Genomic DNA, 15,828 nt, shown 5'->3' on the forward strand with positions numbered 1-15,828 from the left:
ATACTGGTGTGTTGTATCGATTTTTCATACCCTCAGCATAAGAAATGCATTTTATCATGTACCGTCAACTGCTTATGCTGACTCAATATCACAAATGCTATAGGAGACACGAGTAGCTTGAGGTTCTACAACATTGACCCTGGCTTCAAAGCAAACTCTTCTGACTGTTTAAGGTCTGATTAATAAGTCTTCTATGAAATTATTGTGTTTCAAACTAAGGATTTGATTTTCTAAGGCTTTTTTCCCCCATTGTGGGTCTATGAAGCTAAGTAAATCAGTCCCTAAACTCTGTGGTTATTGCTTGGGATCAACTTTAGATTACTGTTCATGTTTCATTTACTAATTTGGACTGACTCAAAAGGTGAATTTGGGTGTTAAAGGTTAAAGGAATCCTTCCATTCTTATGTCCACACCTACAACCCTGAATCCCTCCTCTTCTCACTGTTAATGTAGAATAGCTCTTAAATGTAGGCCACTGTTTTGAGTTAATTATGCTCCCTGGTGCGTGTTAGGCTAGGTCTGTCTGCAGACAATTTGGGCTTCTCAGTGTCCACAGCTATTCTTCAGAATCCTAAATGTGGCTAGGTCCGATTAATTATGTCTTCAAATTTAGATTCTTTCTGTCACTCTGTAGCATCTTCTTAAAGGTTGTGCAGATATTTGGAGTTATCCTTAAATCTTCCACATCCATATTTCCAGATCTATCAAATCTCAAAGGCATGTAGGAATTCAAGTGTAGTCCCTAGGGAACAAGGACAAATATTTGTCATATTGCTAGATGAGCCCAATGCGTGTATATTTACTTCCAGTGATGTCTATTAAGACACTTGTGGTCTGAACAGATTCATCCACACAGTGGCAGTGAATGGGTTAATTGGTCAATTTATTCCTTTCAAAGGTGTAAATCTTTTCTGTGCAGGATATTCATTGCCTTTTTGAAGTGCCGAATTCCTTGGAGTGTTTCTTCATTAATTTTGTTGTGCTTCTGTGCAAGCAGCGTTATATCCAAACTCCCTGGGAAGTGAGATGTACATAATATAGTGAAAAGAAAATGATGAATCGGAAACAGTGACCTGAATTTTTTTTTTTAATTCTCTCCACTTTTTCATCTCTTTGGCCTATGCATTGTTCTGTTTATAAGAGAAGAGTGTATGAAGTTGAATTCTCTGGGAGTCACATTACCGAGCGTGGAATTTCATGAGGATGCTAGCTGCTCTACAGAAGCTCTTTGTTATGAATGTAAAGCAAAACAAAAGAGTCTCCTGGGTATTGACAAGGGATCGGGCGAGCCGGACATGTTCTGAAAAGCACGCTCTCATTTGAAAATTGCCTTCTCTTCCTTGTACGTTTAACACTTCACATCTAAATTGAGTCAATGTGAACATGTTTTTAGGAAGGAATTTGAAGAGTAATCAGAAAAAGAGAGAGGATGGATGAGATTAGCAGCAGGAAAGGAGGTTCTATCTGTGATATTGTTTTTAGATGTTTTTGTCTCGTTTGTGACTTGAATTTTACTGTGTGTTTTGCTGTGAACCGCTGTGATTGTGTGAAGTTGGCGGTATAGAAATTTTCTTTAAATAAATTATGGAAACAGAGTCCATCAATAACCATAGACAAAGAAGGCAGCTGCATGTGGACATCCCTACATGCTCCATCTGCAGGAATCCACTGCCTCTCAGGTTCACATTCACTATGTGCATAGTTTTTTGCAGTGGGAAAAAGACCATGTGTTGCTCCACAGCGCATGCATTATTACCTGCAGACAGGCTGGACTGCTTTCCAAAGCGCCTTGGGAAATACGTAAAAGGCAAAACAGACTTTAATTGCATTTCCCCTTTAATTGTAAATCCTGAGAGACAATTCTGGGTAGGGCACGAGATGGGAATCGAGCAACAACTGACCCCCCCCAAAAGACAACACAAATATACGTTAAGTGTGAAAGGCAAAAGTCCTTTTTATGTATTTCCCAATTTTAGAATTCTGAAGGGACAATTTGGGGTGGAACACAGAGAGGAGACCCTAAGGAACTGGAATCAATCATCCAATGACCTGAAAAGGCAGCGCAACTATGCATTTTTGAGCATGACTGAGAGTGGTTTAATTACAATTCCTAAGGGACAACTTTTGGTGAGGTAGCGAGAACAGACCCTAAGGAATCAAAATCAGTCACGTTCACATCCCACAGAAGCAATGGAAAATATGCGTTTTGGTTTTTTTTTTACTGTGTGACATGCAGAGTGACAAAGCAAATTATACAGAGATTTTACTAAATATTTATTGAAAATAATAAATCCATACGATCATCAGTCCAAATACTGTAGCTGAGAGAAAAATGTTAATTTTCTACTAGACCTAAATTGTTTTCAATAGAAAGCAGAGTACATAGTTTTAGGAGGTGGTAAATGCTTCAGGGTTTCCTTGATATTATGTCCTGTCTTAAGTGTTTGCTAACAACTGTTCCATACTTGGTTACTCACTCTCTGTGCGTCACGCTGGCAAACAACAAAGGTTTGCTTTAGCCTTTGACGAAGGAAACCCGAGCCTTGGCTTGCTTTTCTCCTCTGGGTTTCGCTCTCAGCAGAAAGAGGCAGCAGTAGCAAGAAAAAAAATTAAATTCAAATGCTGCTGTATTCCCTCACCACCTCCTCTCACTAGGGAGTGGGCTTTGCGAGGGCATCCAAGATCGCTATTTCTGTGGTTTTAGGGGGCAATTTTCAAATTAGTTGTTTCATTTTGTATTACTTCCAATCCAAAATGACACAGAAAGCCAACACAATTTCCCTTTTGTCTTCTTTTTATGCTTTTGTGCTCTAAAACCATTCTGCGTGCTCTAAAATGAAGACATGAAACAAAACACAAAACAAAAAAACCCGAAAATGAAGCAAAATTACATTTTTTTCTTCCATGCACACCACTCCATCTCTACATACACAGTTCATCTTTATAGGCGGGGTAAGCGAGCATCGGTGCACTGCTGCCAGCACGGGTATGGACAACGTTTGCCAATCGCAGAGCCAAGCTACTGTCTAATAACATTTTCACAAGCCATGATTCCTGCATCGAGGGCTATGGCAGGGACATGAAGTCCCAGAGCCTGAGATTTATCATGATGGGCCTGGTTAATAGATATTCAACAAAAGTGAAAAACTAAATCCAGTTCAACACAGCAAGAAGCAGAGCATGGAGAACACTGCAAAAGAGAGGTGTCTGATCCGCAGTGAAATAGCTGAGCCCTGTATCAGAAAGCAAACAGAAGATGGATTAGTCAGATGCATTTTTTTTTTTTAAGCTTAAATCGAGGGTGGATTGGGAACTTATAATACAGTTTAACAATTTTTCCACAGCGACGGTCTTTCTTGAGTTTTGGAAAAGGAGGCGAGCCGTGCTGACCTATGATTGGGACCTCATTGACTGGGAAGACGAAGAGGTGAGATGTAGTAATAACACGCGTCTTCCTTATGCTGCTATTCATAGTAGGATGACTCACAGGAGTATCGCTTACAACTCTGTACTGCTCGATGGGAGTTTCCCCTTGTGATTGCTTCACAGTTCTAGAAGAAGCAGATTCCATGCAAATTGCGATTGGACTAACGTAAGAATGACCAAAAGATATTGTCCTACATGGAATTTGGAGATCCTTCTTCTCTGTTGTAATGCTCCAACAAAATAATTACTTTATCATATTTGATTTTGTACTATTAACATTATTTTAGAGAGAGAGAATATTACAGACTCATCAGACAATGTCATATTAAACAGATATATTTTGTTTACTTTACAGTTTAGAGTAAATTGTTCATTTTTGTGGCCCTTACAATAAAAATATTTTATTAGACTTGGTGACAGCAGCCTGGAGACATACAGAGGAGGTATCTCTATCTACCATAGACAAATATTCTTATTCTAGTCTGTGAAATCATTTTCTGCAAGATACAGAAAACAATATTAAGATGTGTCCAAAAGTTGTTGTTGTAGGATTCCTTTAGTTATGCCAACTTTCCATCTTTTAGCACTTATCAAATGGCTAATGTCCACAAGTTTCCATTTGTCCCTTGTCAGGCAGATTTCCTGATTTCATGTATTGTATGAGTTATTTATACATCTTGAATCCTGAAGACAAAAGGTCTTGCGTCCTGTCCATCTCTTAACAGGAAGAGTTGCGCCCCCAGTTTGAAGCAAAATATTCAGAGGTTGAACGAGTAAATCCAATCACAGGAAAGCCTGAACCCTTTCAGCCTTTCTCCGACAAGCTCAGTCGACTAATGGTGTCGGTCTCAGGAATATTCTTCATGGTAAAGTCGATACCTTAATGACACAATCCCTCCTGCATGATTTTAACGTGCAATGTACAGAGATGACAATTTGCAAAGCCCCTTCTGTGGATAAAACAGTGGTTTTACTCACTCGAATGGGCTCTTGCAAAACTGCCCACTCTCAATGTGTGTAAAATTGTATACATTGAGGTCGATATTCAGAAGTCATTTACACAGATAACCGAAAGGTTATCTGTCTAAATAGCTAGCCGTAGATATTCAGCACCGTATATGCCTAAATTATACGTTCACATTGACTCAATTGTGCTCCTAGAATTTAGGTATATAAGTTGGAGGCAGGCAGGAGGTGTTTTAGGGTGGGCCAGAGTTAATCGCAGGCTAGCCAATGCGGCTAAATCTGGTCATCCCATTGGGCTGTCCTAAAGTTAGCCAGCTTGTCATAACCGGCTAACTTTAAGATAGCCGGGGATATTCAGCAACTTGGTCACGCTGCTGAATATCCCCTTAACTAGCCACTCTGCAGCGGAATATAGACTTCATTAGGCCTACAATGTCTGCAATTATACCCACCTTGTCTGAAGGCATTCCCCTGTCCAGGGTTAGGATAGGGGAGGCAATGACGTCTGATAAGAAGAAATCACCTGCTATTTATTGACATTATTTTATGACTATAAAAGCTTAGAATGGGGATATTTTTTTAAATAGATTTTATTCTTGAATGCAACAGCACAGGTTGATCTATAAAGCAACTGCTGCTTTCTGAAATTGTATCTTAGAATAATAAGTAGTCAAAACTTAACAGGCAGTCATTTAATTTTAAAATAATTCTCATGTGGATGATGATGTAACTTAATTATTTTAGATTTCTTTGGTGCTTACTGCAGTGTTTGCAGTTGTGGTCTATCGTCTGGTTGCTATGGAGCAGTTTGCATCTTTCCAATGGTATTTCATCAAAAAGTACTGGCAGTTCGCAACATCTGGGACTGGAGTTTGTATTAATTTCATGATCATCATGTCCCTTAATGTTGTAAGTGTTATTTGCTTTTATTCTTGTTTTCTGTTTAGATAGATAGATAGCAGAAAATAGTACTCTGCATATATGGACATTCAAGTATGTATCTCAGTCTCAGGAAACCAGTTTTTGAGTCTCCTTCCATCCCTCCACCAGGTCTAGTGAGATTGAGGACATCACAGAAGTGATGGACTTTTGGGTATGATGTAAGCCTATTGCAGGGGTCAGCACATGCTGGCTGCAGAATGGCACTGACTTGATCAGTTTCCACTGAATGTCTTCCTTTCCTCGGCCAGCACAGGCTCCCATGTGTAACACAGACCACTCAGCTTGATATGGGGGAGGCAGAAATTAGGAAAAAGAGACCAAAACACAGTCTGGAGATTGTCTAGTGAATGATGCTAGTAAGGTATCTTATACATCTGCGTACCACATTTTCCTAATCTATTGTTCTTTCTTGTTGAAAATTCTGTCCTATGGGTTGATCCATTGCTTTCAATGAAATGATTTATTGAACTTCTGCATTATAAGCTGCAAATTTACAGTGGCTGGCAGACCAAGAGACAAAGACAGAAAGAAAGAGATTCAGTGTTTGTTTGTCTGGGTAAGTTTTGGAGTTTTCCAGACAGAACACAAGATCTGCATAATTGCTCCGGCTCCCTGGCTAGATTTTTATCAAAGCAACTCTAGCTTTGGACATTCCTGCAGTATGGGTTTTGCTTTGTCTGGGCAGCACTGATATTCAACATTACCCAGAAAAAGTTAGTAAGTCTGATTGGAAAAATATCTGTCCTAAAGTTATCCGGATAATTTTATCCAGGTCCGTTCAATGGAACACTTATGCAGGTATGTTCTGCTGAATATCCAGATAAAGTTATCTGGATAAACTTCCTGTTTGTCAGCTTACTCAATATGGACCTCAAAGTATAGATGGTTTGACCTTTTTCTTATATAATATCTTATTTTTGTTGTTCTTGTTGTCTAGTACAAGTAGCTTAATAAAGGGATAAACCAATGCACCTGATATTATGTGCTTACCTCGACAGTATAATTAACACTTGCCTTTTGTTCAAGGTCTATGAAAAAGTTGCATATCTCCTAACAAACTTAGGTAAGTACATTTCTTGTACAGATATTTAAGGGAAATGTTTTATGATAGGCAAGTAAAATTCCACAGTCAGGTCCAAAGCACAGCAATGGTTGAAGGGGTTATGAATTACTTGGTTAATGTCTGAGAAGAGGAAAGATAGAGAGGAATGCTTAGGAGCAAGAGAATGCATTACTCAGTATGAAATAGAATTATGTTAGAATTATGTTTTTTTTTTTTTTGTGGGAGTGCTGTGACCCCCATTTGTCCATTCACAAGTTTTAAGCTGAAAACCCAAAGAGTTATATCTAGTTCACTCATGCAATCATGCAAGTATAGCAGTAGTATATTATTTACACTTCATCATTTACTACTGTTTATATACCGTATGGGGTAGATTTTCAAAGGGTTGTGCGCGTAAGATACACGCACAACCCCGGAAAACCTACCCCTGCCTCCCCCTGCGCGCGCAAGCCCCGGGACGCGCGTAAGTCCCGGGGCTTGAAAAAATGGGTGTTCCAGGGGCGGGACACCGGCCCGGGGGCAGGACAGAGGCCTCCGGAACAGCCGCCGGCCCGGGGGATGGAGATCCGGTGTGCGCAAGTTACGCCTGCCCAGAGGCAGGCGTAACTTCTTCAATAAAGGTCGGGGGGGGGGTTAGTTAGGGCTGGGGGGGGGCGGTTAGATAGGGGAAGAGAGGGCGAAAAGAAAGTTCCCTCGGCCTGGGAGGGAACGGAGGCAGGCTGCTCGGCTCGGCGCGCACAGGTTGCACAATTGTGCACCCCCCCCTGTGCGCGGCGACCCTGGATTTTATAACATGCGCGTGGCAGCGCATGCATGTTATAAAATCGGGTGTAGATTTTCGCGCCGGGTTGCGTGAACAAATCTACGCCCTCGCACATGTTATAAAATCTGGCCCTATATGTTTAGCCAATAATACATTTGAATATGCAAAATTAGGTTTCCTTATCCTATTAGTGTAAGCACTGTTTTTCTGACAACATTTAGCCAATTCCAGGAATGAGTTAGACAGAATATTTTAAAAATAAAATTATGAAATGATTCATGACTCCATCTTATTATATTTTCAAAGCTGCCACACAAAACAAGGTAACACAGAGGTCAATATTCAAAGGACTTTGTCCAGACCATTTTTCAATAGCCCAGACAAAAACCTTCAATTGAACATTCTCTGCCCCTCCCCTCCTCGGCTAAATTTTACTTCGCCAACCTGAAAATTACCCCCTCAGCCCTTATCTGGGAACGGTAGCCGTCTGCCTGTTCTATACAGCCTTCCACTCCCGCCTTCTCCCAATTATAATTGAAAATGTCCAGAAGTCCACTGCTCGCTCGCCCACCTTGCCTCCTCTATTTGGGAGCTTGGTGCAATTTACCTGCGTTACCACCTCTCTCTCTTTTTGGCCATTTAACGGCACCCAGGTCTCTCATGACTTTTACCCTTATTTCTGTTTGATGCACCAACGACAATGCATATCAGTGTTGGTTGAATTAATCGATCAACCACAGGTGTAGATCTCAGGTAGCAGAGACCAAAATGTTAAAAACCATGAGTCGATACCAAGGCATGTGAAGCAGTGGTGCCTCCGTGGTATGACTGTACTATGGTGGCTGCTCGCACTTCCATTGTGTCACACTTGAAGTACAGTAAATTCAGGTCCTTTCTTTTTTTTTTCTGCATGCGTGATTTTCTTGCCACCAACAAAACCTATTGATGTAAAATACGTCAGTATTTGTTTAGGCTCCACTGGACTGGCGGTCGTTCCCAGATTGCCTTTCCGGACTGTTGTTTACAATGGAGCTGTGAAACCACACCTTACGAGGGGTGAATTTTCACATCGGTGCTTAAACTATCGTAAATCAAGACAAACTGTTGGTTTGATGTGCACCATGCTTCTGTTGTAAGCCAGCAATGAATCTCGCTTTGTGAACTCCTTGCGCTCATCTTTCAGAGCATCCCAGAACGGATTCAGAATGGGAGAACAGCTTTGCCTTGAAAATGTTCTTATTCCAGTTTGTCAACTTGAACAGTTCTATCTTCTACATTGCCTTTTTTCTTGGCAGGTGGGTTCTCTTTGATTAGTGCATGCACTGACAAATTGGTTTTGCTGATGGCAGGACAGGATGTTCTAGAGCATTACAGACATACTTCACCCCTCGTTGCTATGACGGTGAATGTGTCCCACGCTGATTGATTTTACTTTGTTAGCTTCAAGTGGTTCTCAACCCAGTCCTGGGGACACAACCGGCCAGTCTGGCTTTCAGGGATATCCGCGATGAATATGCATGAGGTAGATGTGCATACAATGGAGGGGAGTGCACACGTAGATTGCACTTTCAGCTCCACGTGGGTGTTTTCCCTAGCAAAATTCTACCTGCCCATAAAGCAGATGCAAGGGTCTGCATGCACGTCATACCCGGGGGAAAGGTTCACACTGAAAGAACACGGACACTTGACTTTGTAAATTGGCGCAAAACCTGCCAGTGAAAAAGTAGGCATGGCCAAATTACCCCCTAAAAAATATTGTCACTAGCAATGTCCTGCACAAGAATCTATGAGTTACGTAGCTGCATGTTAGTCCTACAAAGCAGGGTCAGAGCTCAAAAGTGTGCATTGTAATTCACAGGTTCGCAGGACGTCCAGGGAAGTATAACAGGCTCTTTGAAAGATGGAGGCTGGAAGAGGTAATCCATTTGAATCTAAACATTATCTGTCTGATTTTGAGACTAGGTTTGATTTATTAAGCCCTTTCTACCATTCTGTGCCTATGCTAAATAAACCCTTCATATGTCTGGGCCCAGCACTATCTGTAATCGGCATTTGGCACCCCATAGTGGAGGTGTTCTCAGTCCTATCTTGGCGACCCCCCCCCAGCCAGCTGGGTCTAAAATGCATGAAAATGTTATCTCCTGCGCATTTTGTTGTGGAGATCCTGAAAACCCTGTGAGTTCGCCAGGGTAAGTCGGGGGGAAGTGGCTGGAGGAGGTCCGCGAAATAAACTTTCAAAGGGAAAAACCTGAGAGTGCAGCTTGAATTCTCAGCAAGTCCCATACAAAATGAAGTGATAAAATCATAAGTCCACAGTCTGACTGATCTAAGTATCCTGATATTACTGGATGTGCTGTGTTAAGAAGTGACAAGAAATATGGGGCAATTTTCAAAACTACCCACACTTTGCAGGCCCTTGTACCCTTCAGTTTTGCAGCAGAGCGATAGTGCAAGCAAACCTTTCTCTCCATGCCCTCTTCCCCCCTCCAAGGGCAAATATCCCCCTGGAGATCTGCATCGACTTTTCCTGTGAGCATATTTTCCATGGAAAATAACACCTAGTTTTGAAGATTGTTGCCTCCTGCAGACCGAACTCCCACCTCTGAGCCAGCACACTCTCTTTTTTTTTTTTCCCAGGTAAAGGTTTGCATCTCGTTCATCCCCACACGCACTTTTACCCCAGGGAAAAGGTGGACAGTTTCCAGACAGCCTGTTAGATGGGTAAATGGGTTTCTAAATGGCCCTCAGTGAGCACAGGAAGGGGCATGTGTGACACCAGCTAAGCCACTAACGCCTGTCTCTTTCTGTATACGCTCTCCGTGCTAATGGTATGCTACTTTTCTAGCTAGTTTTATTCCAACGTAATAATGCAGCACTTTCTAAGTGTGTTCTTTTAGTCACTTATTCCTATGAGAATTTGTAGGACAAGGTGATTGATGCTGGTAGGTTGAATAGAGCTGGGATTACGAATATGCTTTCAGAATTCATGAACGGTGCTATTTTAATTATCGCTGTGAGCATTTCTACAGTACCTTTCATCCCACGACTTTGCTTTTGTGAAGTCTGTGGGAGGTAATGTAAGGTGTAACAAGTGCTTGTGTCTGTAACGTACGGCAGCACAGACTGCAATTGCTTTGCGGCATTAACAAGGACAGAGTTTTCTTTAACTGTCCAGTACTTCAGGGCATTATTGAAATCGGATGTTGTAAGCCCACGAACGAAAACCTCAGAGCCTCTGCATAAACGCATACGTTCTAAGGCCAGTTGGTACGCGAGCGAAATAGGGTGCTAATCACTTTAGCCTACAGCCGGTCCCAGGAAATGTTAGCTGAAATTAGCATATGCGTGCATGCAAATGAAGGAACATCGGATACAAATGAGACTTTAGCAGACTTGCTCTCCTCCATGTGCTATTTAGCCTGAATATGTACACTAAGGGGTAGATTTTGAAATGTGCGCACACGCGCATCCATGTTAGAAAATCTGTGGGCCGCTCGCACGGGATCACCGGATTTTGTAATCTGTGCGCGTTATGTGAAGCGGTGCACGCGGGGGAGGGGGGAGGGGGGGCGTTTGCAAGTTCCACGCGGCGACGCATTCCGGCCTTCCCCAGTTTCCTACCCCCTCCTACCTAACCTCCCTTCCCCTCTCCTCCCCACCCTCTATACCATACCTATCCTTTTTTTTGTTTGTTTGTTCTATTACTTACTTCGGGTCGGGCCCTGAAGTAAGTTGCACATGCCGGGAGCAGAGTCTTCGGGATAGCGAGCAATGGCGCTGTCCCATCTTGCCCCTTCGAAGAGGCCCGGCACTTATGTGTGCGCCGGCGTTTACGCGCCCCTTTGAAGGTTCGCCCGGTGCACGCAAGGCCCAGCCACGCGCCTAAACGCCGATATTTACACCAGAAGGGCTTTTAAAATCCGCCCTTATGGCAGAAAATTTAACACCTGCCTTGGACTAGGAGTTAATGGTTTAGCTCACATTTCTGGAACTAAACTACCAGATTTCTTTAGGGGTTACAGATGATGGAGATGGGGCTATAGTTCTAGAAATGTTGTGGGAGATTTTGGCTATAGGACAGAGGAGCAAGGAGGCCAGAGAGGACAAACATCAACACATACTTGATCTCTTAAAAAAAAAATCCACATTTAGTTAGGCAACCAAAGATTCACTGATGACGACAGCTTTAAACAGCATGCACACTTTTAGTTGTACAGAGGGGCGGGCAATAATCAGACCATTAATTTATATGGGGTTTTCCCTTGCAAAATGCTTTGGTTCTTGCCCTTAACCTCTTCAGGTAATGCAAATCACCTCCAGAGAGGTTTAAGTGCCAGAAAAGACTGAATTGTCCTACTCTGTTGGTCAACACATGCTCTCTGACTCACAAAACTGCTCAGTGTCGGCAACAGACAATTAGCAGAGCTTCAGGAAAGCTTTCAAGCTTTCTACTTCTGTTCTTTTCCTTCTGCAGTGTCATCCTAGCGGCTGCCTGATTGATCTCTGCTTGCAAATGGGTGTTATAATGGTTCTGAAGCAAATGTGGAATAACTTCATGGAGCTTGGCTATCCGTAAGCTCAATTTATTGAAATCTTTTCTTTACTCTACAGTAAAATACATAAAGTAACAAAGGACTTCATTGGTCCCAGCTACCGAAACTCGTTTTTCATCATGCACCTTGTATGGTTTTGCAAGCATCCATGTGGGCTGGCGTATTGTTTCTAAATTTCCTCTGCCACTATGCTTATTTCATCCCTGGGTCAGGGTCTTGTTTCCTGGCAGAGACTTTAGAAAGCCACGGTACAGCACTGCATATTGTTTACAGTCACGCATAGGTAGGCATGATGGGTGCCTTCTGTGTTTCATTATTTCCTCTGATAATTGCTAGTAGGACACAGGACTTGCCCGTCCTGAATTACGTTATGAGCACGATGCAAAGAAAAGTCTCTAACCTGACTGATAGGACACTGGTAGAGTAATAGAGAACAACCCAAGCTCTTAGTGATCAGCAAATTGATGGCCTTATTTTTGTATCTCTGACTCAGAAACAATATTCAAATGTGCTTCCAAAATAAGTAGCCTTGCAAATAAAAAATATATTGCTAGTCTCATTCTGCCACGGGACAATCTCCTTTCTTGTTTATTCTGCCAAACAAGGGCGGATTCTTGCTTGATGACTCATCAGTTGCATTAATTAAACTTTTATTTATAGATTCTACATACTCAGTGCTTCTGGGAATAATTCGTGAACTGAAAAAAAAAGAGTATCTAAACACAAGGGTGTATTCAAGATCTTTAGGACTGTAAATAATCTATGAACTCTACCTCACAATAAACGTAATTGTAAACACTATAAATATGATTTTTTACCCGTGAACCGTACCTTACAGGTACACTTGGTCATGACCTACTTCACTAAACAATTGATTGTCTTTAACGATTTATTGTAACTGAACCTTTTGTGGCACCTGTTAGAATGTACTATAGTACGCATCCACCTACATTAATTTATGTGCCTACACGTAAACCGTTGCGATGAAATATAACTTAGCGACAGTATAGAAAAGAATTTAAATAAATAAATAAATCTGAGATTTTATAGATTTGCACGTGTGCACAGTTTGCCCTTTGAAGTGTTACTTCTTAGATTGACATCATCGTATCCATACAGCTGACACTGCCCTCAACCCGTGACACTTTATCTTCTGTAGTAAGCTTCCTTGTAATTAATGTAACCACAGGCCATTCTTGTGTTTCCAATGTCGCATCCCCTCCTACAACAATACCGTACATGCAATAGTGTTTTCGTCTGAGAGCGTAGCAGAAGTTGCTTACACTTCTAGTTCAAAGGGTATGGGTGACTCAGCAGACAGCATACGCATTAGGCTTCCACACATTATTCATCCTCTCTTCGCTAAACCGAGCCGTAATTATTTTGTCATGGCTATTACATGTGTTAAGAGGCCTTTCCAGCAGGTAACGCGCTAACACTTTTTAAGCTAACTGCACAGTGTTTCAAACTTGTTTAGATACTGTATTCTGCAGACTGAGAACTCCATTCAGCAGCAGAGCACTGAACAATTGCTAGCTACTTGCAGAAAGTTAGCTCTTCCTTTCAACGAAGTGTAGGGATATTTTCTGAACTCATACTGGAAACCTTTCTGAATTATTAAACTACTGAGCAATATTACATATGTAGAGAAGTACTCTCCTCCTTCCAATTTAGGCTGCTTCAGAACTGGTGGTCACGACAGAAGATCAAGAGAGGCAGTCAGGCAGTAGAAAACAAGATTTCTTTTCCTCAGTGGGAAAAGGATTGGAACCTGCAGCCCATGAATGCACATGGATTGATGGATGAGTATTTGGAAATGGGTAAGCACGTTTTCATTTGCACAACTTTCTGACATCAACAGGCAAGATACAATAGCATTAGATTAATTTACTTTAAATTACCATTTTATTTTGTCTGTGCATATATTTACCCACTTTTCTCAAATTCAATTCAAATGGCTACCTTGTGTTTAAAATTCAACTTGTTTTGGGTGGTTTTAAAGGAATATGCAGAATTTTACATGTAGGTGTCCCATTGAAAATTTAACCTTTAATGGTCAAAGAATTCAAATTAAAGCAAAGAGTCTGAAAACTAAAATGGTTTCATTATTAGGGGGAGAAGGAACCCCCAGGCTTTTCACCTTTTTATTTGCAAATGAATTGATGAAAATTTGTATATCAGTGAATTTCCCGGAGATATCTACTGGGATGTTTAACTAAATGGCAGATGTGGACAAGTGCAAAGCAATGCACATACAGAAAAAGTAATCCTAACTTTAGGTCCGCAATGCTGGGTTCAGTAGTAGGAGTCACAATCCAGGAAATGGACCTCGGACTCCTTAGAAATCCTCAGCTCAGTGTGGGGTGGTGGCCAGAAAATCAAAGAAACAGGAGTGATCTGGAAAGGAATGGAAAATGAAACTGCATATCACATTGCCTCTGTAAGCAACCGAACCTTGAGTATTGCGTGCAGTTCTAGTCACCCCGTCTCAAGAAAAGGTACACGGAAAGGGGATGAAATGGCTGTTTTCTGAAGAATGGCCACATTAGGGCTTTTCAGTTTGCAGAGGAGGCCACTGAGCGGGAATATCATAAAGGTTTTTAAAATCATGAAGTGGGGGAAGAGATAAATAAGCAACAATTATTAACCTTTTCCCAATAATAGTAACACTAGAGGACAGTCCCTGAAAATAGCAGGTAACACATTTAAAACAAGTTGGAGAAAGTGATTCTGCATTGAGTGAAAAAAAAATAAACTATGGAATTTGCTACCAGAGCATATGGTCAAGGCATCGAGAATAACTGGGTTTAAAATGGGTTTGTACAAGTTCCTGGAGGAAAAGTCCATAAACAAAAATGTTTAGTCAGTCAAGGAAAGCCATCACTCACCCCTGGGAGGGAGCAACAAGGATCTGCCAGATATTTCCTAATGACCCGCATAGGATGCTGGGTCGATGGTCCTTTGTTCTGACCCAGAATGACGTATCTTATACTCTTTTGAAGTAGATTTTTGATTTTTCAAAAACGAATGTTACTTCAAAACTGAAGGCAACTTCGGATTAGCATTTTTCAACCCATAACAGATACGTAAATTGATTTTCTTGAATTCCCTAATTCAACTGCACCAAATGAAAGGGAAAAAATCAGTCATAAAAATGGAAACAAGATTAACCATTAGGCATGGATGTTTCCGTGCTGGCTAGGAGTGTGAAACTGCCTCAGTATTCCCTTTCACATCAGATGTGAATAATCTCTGTCTTTTCTCCGGAGGAGACTAAATTTAAAGGGAAGGTACAATGAGGGAATTCAGTTTCCTATTTAATGTTTTTATTTTCCAGTTATACAGTTTGGCTTTACCACAATCTTTGTGGCAGCCTTTCCTCTGGCGCCCCTTCTTGCATTGCTGAATAATATAATAGAGATTAGGCTGGATGCATACAAGTTCGTCACGCAGTGGAGAAGACCCATGCCCGCGAGAGCTACAGATATTGGTGAGCAGTGACTCAGCAGCTGCGATTTCTACCGCCATCCCACAAATAACTGTGAAAAGATTTTCTTTGTTGAGAAGAACAGGATACAACTAGGACTTATTTTCATTTTACATGTGTAATTAGACTTCAGAATAATCATGAATGTTTCCATCCATGTGATCTTTCATTAAACTGGCTAGCACGTTTCAGTAATATATTACTCCAATAGGCAATTTCTTTGCTACAGTGCTGCACACATTTCATTCACTCGTTTGAAGAAAACATTCACTTTCCATTATCAGGAAAATTCATTTTACAGCATTCTACTGGCTGGCATATTTATTTCTGTTGTTGTGATGGAAGAAGAGATTCTCTAGTATGATAGAATAAATTTTCTTAGAAAGGACACCTTTCTGGAAATGAAGGTGTAGAGGCTGATGAGCAACATTCCCATAAATGGTCAACCCCAGAAGGAAACCACTCTTACCTACCCATTATATGTCTATATTCTACTAAGTAAGGTATTTACTGTGTGTGTATGTGCTCCATCATACATGTAAGATCTGCAGCAAGTGGTGACTACACTGTCATTGCTTTAAAAAAAAACAAAAAAACGAGACAAATAGAATTACTACATGCCTCTAGC

The 15,828-nt window shown here is 41.3% G+C and overlaps 2 protein-coding genes across 7 annotated transcripts in view; one reads left to right on the forward strand and one right to left on the reverse strand.

The window, feature by feature from the left end:
- ANO3 (anoctamin 3) overlaps positions 1 to 15,828 on the forward strand; it is a 206,927-nt gene that overhangs the window by 183,176 nt on the left and 7,923 nt on the right. For both annotated transcript variants that reach the window (XM_029582392.1, XM_029582393.1), the window contains exons 13-21: positions 3,345 to 3,427; positions 4,152 to 4,292; positions 5,137 to 5,301; positions 6,361 to 6,397; positions 8,344 to 8,455; positions 9,019 to 9,076; positions 11,635 to 11,732; positions 13,388 to 13,533; positions 15,051 to 15,203. In XM_029582392.1, coding sequence (XP_029438252.1) covers positions 3,345 to 3,427; positions 4,152 to 4,292; positions 5,137 to 5,301; positions 6,361 to 6,397; positions 8,344 to 8,455; positions 9,019 to 9,076; positions 11,635 to 11,732; positions 13,388 to 13,533; positions 15,051 to 15,203 — 993 coding nt within the window. The remainder of the gene's footprint in view (positions 1 to 3,344; positions 3,428 to 4,151; positions 4,293 to 5,136; positions 5,302 to 6,360; positions 6,398 to 8,343; positions 8,456 to 9,018; positions 9,077 to 11,634; positions 11,733 to 13,387; positions 13,534 to 15,050; positions 15,204 to 15,828) is intronic.
- The window catches only part of MUC15 (mucin 15, cell surface associated), a 45,781-nt gene that overhangs the window by 14,963 nt on the left and 14,990 nt on the right, over positions 1 to 15,828 (reverse strand). The window lies entirely within an intron of this gene.

This window comes from Rhinatrema bivittatum, chromosome 17 (genome assembly GCF_901001135.1).
Source record: "Rhinatrema bivittatum chromosome 17, aRhiBiv1.1, whole genome shotgun sequence".
Lineage (NCBI taxonomy): Eukaryota > Metazoa > Chordata > Amphibia > Gymnophiona > Rhinatrematidae > Rhinatrema > Rhinatrema bivittatum.